The sequence below is a fragment of the Propithecus coquereli genome, unplaced genomic scaffold, assembly GCF_000956105.1.
Source record: "Propithecus coquereli isolate 6110/MARCELLA unplaced genomic scaffold, Pcoq_1.0 Scaffold53, whole genome shotgun sequence".
Lineage (NCBI taxonomy): Eukaryota > Metazoa > Chordata > Mammalia > Primates > Indriidae > Propithecus > Propithecus coquereli.
The window spans coordinates 2595680-2602600 of NW_012151174.1; the positions used below are offsets into that span (position 1 = coordinate 2595680).

The 6921-nt window shown below is 36.7% G+C and overlaps 1 protein-coding gene across 1 annotated transcript in view; it reads right to left on the reverse strand.

Annotated features, from left to right (window-relative positions):
- Nucleotides 1-1263: 1263 nt before the first annotated feature.
- Nucleotides 1264-6921, reverse strand: part of LOC105820499 (zinc finger protein 420-like) — a 7170-nt gene continuing 1512 nt past the window's right edge. The window contains exons 2-6 of the mRNA XM_012656982.1: nt 6461-6587; nt 4948-5043; nt 2285-2852; nt 2043-2200; nt 1264-1955 (exon numbers count right to left, since the gene is read on the reverse strand). Of these exons, the coding sequence (XP_012512436.1) occupies nt 1264-1955; nt 2043-2200; nt 2285-2852; nt 4948-5043; nt 6461-6587 (1641 nt within the window). The remainder of the gene's footprint in view (nt 1956-2042; nt 2201-2284; nt 2853-4947; nt 5044-6460; nt 6588-6921) is intronic.

Here is a 6921-nt window from a genome sequence, read left to right on the forward strand (position 1 = left end):
GAATTGCTATATAGGCAATTCATTATCATTCCTTTCTGAAAGGCCCTAATTTCAATGTTAATTTTCTATTTAATTTATGACTTTTACATCAGATTATAAATTTCAAAAAGCAAGTGAGAAAATGTTACTATGCAGATTAATAACTGTAAAATGGATTTCTATTATATAATGGAGAAATCTGGCAGTCATCTGTCTAACCAATTGATAACATCTAGCATCATTAATACTGAGAAAGCATTATGTTTTTTAATGTATACAACATCTACTCAGTTGAACTTCTTGCTCTAGCTTCAGATTTACTAGAACTATTAGTGATAGAAGAACAAGATAAATGATCCACATAGAAGTAATTTTAAAAATCCAGAATGTGACATATTCAACAAGACAACTATCGTATACTCTTCAAAAATCCAAAGTCATGAAAAAATTGTGGGGATACTATTCTAAACCAGGAGTTGGCAGTCTTTTTGTTGGTGCAGTGGTGAAAGACAAGATAGTAAATAGTTTAGGCTTTGTGGGCCATAAGGTCTCTGGTATAACTACTCGACTATTCTAGAGTAGCATGAAATCAGCCATATAATATGTAAATAAATGAACATGGCAGTGCTCCAATAAAACGCATGTTTTAAATCCTCTCTTTTTTTTACATTAGATTTTAATCAGAAAGAATTACTTAAAGCTCAAAAAGGCATAAGTAATTACATGAAGCCTTTCTAAGTTCATTATACCTATATGGACATTATCTCACAGTAATTCACCAATATTAAGATAAACAGGATAATATTAAAAATAGTATCTAGTATTTATTAAAGACTATGTGCAAGATAGCTTTCCAAATTTTCTACTTTTCAATTAACAGCACTATAATGTAGGTATTATTATCATCATTGGAAGAAGACTCCCAGAAAGATAAGTATCTTTCCCAATGTTATCCATGCTGTAAGGAATGGAATGGCAATTTTAATGGTTCTCCCACATTTGTTAGATCAACAGGGGTTTTCTGTGGTATATTTTCCCAAGTCTAACAATTACTGATTAGGGCTGGAAGGCATTTTATAAATAAAGTACATAAAACAAGGGCATGCCTACATTCTCTGAATTTTCCTCTAATGTAAATATTCTAACAATCCATAAATAGAAAAATACCAATAAAGGCTTTCTGATGTTATATAAAAGTATAAATTCTCTGGATAGTAACATTTGGATCATAACTAAAAATTCTGAAATATTATTTATATTCTGAGGAGTTCTCACCAATAAAAATTATTTAATGCTCTGTAAGAGCTGACCATATCTAAAAGCATTCCCACATTCTTTTCTTTCAAAGGCTCCCTCAGTGTTATAAATACTCTGAGGTACTGTACATTGTCTACTACGTACATATGCTTTTCCACAGCCCTCATATTCATAAGATTTCTCTCCATTATGAATTCTCTGATGTACTTTAAGACTTGAGCTAAGCCTAAAGGACTTCTCACAATTCTTACATTTAAAAGGTCTCTCATCATTGTGAATACTCTGATGTCGAGTGAGTCGTCCATACACACTAAAGGCCTTCCCACATTCCTTACATTCATAAGGTTTCTCACCAGTATGAAATCTATGATGTATAGTAAGTTGATGGCCACTTCTAAAAGCCTTCCCACAATCTTTACATTTATAAGGTTTCTCACCAGTATGAATTCTATGATGCATTCTAAGACTTTCAACATGACTAAAGGACTTCCAACATTCCTTACATTCATAGGGTTTCTCACCAGTATGAATTCTCTCATGCCTAACAAGGTTTGAGGCACGATTAAAGGCCTTCCCACATTCTTTACATTCATAGGGTTTCTCACCAGTATGTATTCTCTGGTGCATCTTAAAGCTTCCACCATACATAAAGGCCTTCCCACACTGTTTACATTTATATGGTTTTTCACCAGTATGAATTCTCTCATGTTGAATAAGTGCTGAGGCATGACTAAAGGCCTTCTCACATTTGTTACATTCATAGGGTTTCACACCGATATGCACTCTCTCATGTGGAATGAGTTGACAGACACGACTAAAGGTCATCCCACACTCTTTACATTCATAGGGCTTCTCTCCGGTATGAATCCTCTCATGTTGCCCAAGATTTGAGGCTCGACTAAAGGCCTTCCCACATTCTTTACATTTATAGGGTTTCTCACCAGTATGAATTCTGTGATGCACCCTAAGGTCTATGCCACGACTAAAGGTCATCCCACATTCACAGCATTCATAGGGCTTTTCACCAGTATGAATTCTGTCATGTTGCACAAGGTGAGAAGCTTGACTAAAGGCTTTTCCACATTCCTTACATTCATAGGGTTTTTCACCGGTATGAATTCTCTGATGTATTCTAAGTCTTCCACCTTGACTAAAAGCCTTCCCACATTCATGACACACATAAGATTTCTCACCAGTATGAACCTTTCCATGTTGAGCGAGGTGTGAGGTACGACTAAAGGCCTTCCCACACTCTTCACATTCATAGGGTTTCTCACCAGTATGAACTCTCTGATGAACTCTAAGGTCTATACTACGACTAAAGGTCATTCCACATTCCTCACATTTATAGGGTTTTTCACCGGTATGAATTCTCTGATGTTGCAGAAGGTTAGATACACGATTAAAGGCCTTTCCACATTGCTTACATTCATAGGGCTTCTCACCAGTATGAATTCTCTGATGAACTGTAAGGTCTGTATGACGACTAAAGGCATTCCCACATTTGTCACATTCATAGGGTTTCTCTCTATTATGAATTCTCTGATGTAGAGATGAACATTTTGTATAAATTTGCTCTTTTCCATAGCTGATTATTTCATACCTTGTCTCCAGATCTAAAAGAAATAAGAAAAACATTTTGTTTTCCTGGACCAAAAAAGTTAAATGTTCTATTGATGTTTTTTAAAATTAAAAATATCATCAATTAGAGATGAATATTTTAAAGATCTCTAAACTCAGCTATACACTTTACAAAAGTTACTGAAAATGTCTCCATAACTCATTTATCATATTTTATTATATCGATTAAATGTACTCTTTCCTGTATCGGTTTCCCTATAAAATATAAGCAAATATATTAAAAGCAACTATTTATATTTGATCTCCCTCCAATTATATTTTTCCTTAAAAATACAGATACTTGGCTGGGCATTTGAGACCAGCCTGAGCAAGAGTAAGATCCCATCTCTACAAAAAATAGAAAAAATTAGCCAGGTGTGGTGGCAAGCACCTGTAGTTCCTGCTACTCAGGAAGATGAGGCAGGAGAATTGCTGGAGCACAGGAGTTTGAGGTTGCAGTGAGCTATGATGATGCCACTGCACTCTAGCCTTGGCAACAGAGAGAGACTATGTCTCAAAAAAAAAAAAAATACAGATTCTGTGGTTCATTCCCACCTATACACAGTCATGTGTACTTTTTGTTGCTCCCTATATCAAATAAAATGCTGAAAGTTTTAAAAAACTTATGCTGGGCATGGTGGCTCAAGCTTGTAATCTCAGCACTTTTGGAGGCCAAGGCAGGAGGATCACTTGAGCCTAGGAGTTCAAGAGCAGTCTGGGCAACATAGTAAAAATTACAAAAAACTTAAAAATTAGCTGGGCATGGTGGCACACACCTGTAGTCCTAGCTACTCAGGAGGCTGAGGCAGGAGGATCACTTGAGCCCGGGAGTTTAAGGCTGGAGTGAACTATATAATTGTGCCACTGCACTCCAACCTGGGCAACAGAGCAAAATGCTTTCTCTAAAAAAAAGTTTAATCAGATCATGGATCCTAATTAACCTTAGCAAACAAATACAGCTCTTCTTAATGAATGACATCTAATATGATCTGATCCATTATAACACATTGACTTCATATCTTACTTACTCATCCTTCAATTGCTCTGATCTACTTGCTGCTTTTGAAGCACATGACAGTCATGCCTCCTTCAGGGCCTTTGCATGTGTGGTTTACTCTTCTTGGTATGCTCTTCCTAATACAGTTGACCCTTGAACAATGCAAGGGTTAGGGGTGCCAACATCCCATGCAGTTGAAAACCCATGTATAGCTTTTGACTCCCCCAAACCTAACCACTTACAGCCTACTGTTGACCAGAAGCTTTACTGATAACATAAGCAGTCAATTTACACATATTCTCTGTATGTTATATGTATTATATACTGTATTCTTACAATAAAGTAAGCTAGAGAAAAGAAAATATTAAGAAAATCATATGGCATTGGATCATCATAAAGGTTTTCATCCTTGTTGTCTTCACATTGAGTAAGCTGAGGAGGAGGGATTGGTCTTGCTGTCTCAAGGATGGTGGGACGGAAGAAAATTTTCATATAAGTGGACCCTCACAGATCAAATATATGTTGTTCAAAGATCAACTGTATACACAAATGGCCTAAGCCCTTACGCTTCACATCTCGGTTCAAATATCTACTCAGAAAATAGTTCTTGACCTTAAATTTAAATTTGCCCTGTTATTGGTTAGTTTTCTTCACAGTACATTTTACTACCTGATATTTATCTACTTATTTATGTGTTTGTTTTGTCTTCCCTAATAAACTATTAACTCCTATTTTATGTGCCATATACAAGAATGAATATATTTTTAGGCATTGGAGCCGCATATAGAAATATAAGTGAACAAGAAGATCTGGAAATCAGTTGGGTCCAAAATATAGGTGCACCAGGAAGGATAATGCCCATCACCGATTTGGGAGGAAAGATGAGAAGAAAAAAAGTGAGTGGTTAATTATGGTGAATATGAAGTGCACTTAGTAGCTCATGCAGAGTATTTATCTTCCTTCCAGATCATAAGCCTTTTCTCTGCTGCAAATGGAGATTTCCAACCAACATTCCAAGTGTATGTCTCTTCCTTGACCATGCAGGCTGTTACCTACACAGCTGGCTTCCCAGAGCCTGACTTACTCTTACTTACCTGTACACCATGTTCTTGTTTCTTCCCTCGCAATCATCCAGGGCTCTTTTCCCTCCTCCAATAATGTGATTACATCTGGCTTAGAAATGGCATGTCCTGCTTACAAAGAACGAAAAATACCACATGACACAGAAAAATACTTTGCTGTCAAAATTATAATTGTAATAAATTAAAGGTCAAAATTATATTGAATAAGGTTTTTTAGAAGAGGGTGAGGAAAATACAGAACAAGAAATTAGGTCAGGTAAGGCTTTTTTTTTCCCCCCACAATTACACAACTATATCCTCTTTTTTTTTTTTTTTTGAGACAGAATCTCACTCCACTGCCAGGGCTAGAATGCCATGGCATCAGCCTAGCTCACAGCAACCTCAAACTCCTGGGCTCAAGCAATCCTTCTGCTTCAGCCTCCTGAGGAGCTGGGACTACAGGCATGCGCCACCATGCCTGGCTAATTTTTTCTATATATTTTTAGTTGTCCAGCTAATTTCTTTCTATTTTTTTTGTAGAGATGGGGTCTTGCTCTTGCTCAGGCTGGTCTCGAATTCCTGAGCTCAAATGATCGGCCGACCTCGGCCTCCCAGAGAGTTAGGATTACAGGCGTGAGCCACTGTGCCCGGCGTATATCCTCTTTTTCTTTAGCGCATACACAATACTGCATTTGAAAATACAGACTCTGGAGCCTGGTATCAACTCCTGTCTTTGCCAGCTTCCAGCTATGTGACCTTGGGCAAGTCACTTAAAACCACTGTGCTTTAGTATTCTCGTTTGGAAAATGGTGATAATAATAAGATTGTTGAATTTAATAAGGATTAAATCAGTTGAGATATATATGTAAAATGCTTAGGGCACTGCCTATAGTAAGCACAATATTAGCTATTAACATTATTGATATTACGTTTTACTAAGAGTACACAAGAAGAGATACCTATAGGATATTCATTCCATTTTAAATGTAATGTTTATAGGTTACAACTTGCAACCCCAAATCAGACAGAATCTGTCTTAGGAAATAGAATGTGTTTCCTTCAGTTTTAAATGAATTCCATTTTTCCAATCTACCACTATATAAATTGTAGCAGTTCTTTTGATAATTAGAGCAATTCAAGACCCCATGTCAAGCTGATTTCCCTGTAAGTGGATCAGATGATACAATGGAGTATCTACAGTAATTCTGAGTATAAAAAAATAGAAAACCTGGATCCTTTCACAGGTTAGCCACAGAATCCTATATGCCACAGAACCCTAATCTAGCCCTTCCTCATGAAGGAAGAAAGGCAATTGCAAGTAGGACCAGAGGAAGGTGTGAACATCACTGAAGGACAGAGAAGACAAATGTGTTAAATGAAGTTGTTATTTCCAACCCAATAAAGCTCAAACCACTTTTTTGGGAAAAAGGGAAAAGAAATTTGACTAGTTTCTTGAAAGGCAGCCCTAAAAATCACAGTGGAAAAAACACATTTCCTAGAGAGCAGATTCTAAGTTATTCCAAATTATCTGAGACAGAAAACATACCCAGTGAGACCAAGTTACCATAGTTCTCCATCATCACATCCTGGTACAAGGTTTTCTGAATAGGGTTGAGACATTCCCACTCCTGCTGTGAGAAGTCTATGGCCACATCCCCAAATGTCATTGATCCCTGAAATGGCAAACCCACGTATTACTGGAGAAATTAAAGGAATATTTTGAAGATTGGAGGAAAAGAGATAAGGACAGTACTGCAGGAAGAGAGCAATATAACAAGCATGTAAGCTACGAATCTATAATATGGCAGGGGACTGAAGCAGGATGTTTACATATTTTTGAAGAAGATTGCTAGCATATACGAAACTGTGTGGCATACTCTAAAATATCTAAACAACTTGGGAATAGATAAAATAATGCTTGCCTATTAAATTAAGTGGTGAACACAAGCATAATGTGTGACTGGTATTTGTCACATAAATTTATTAGTAAGTATGAATTGCTGGGGA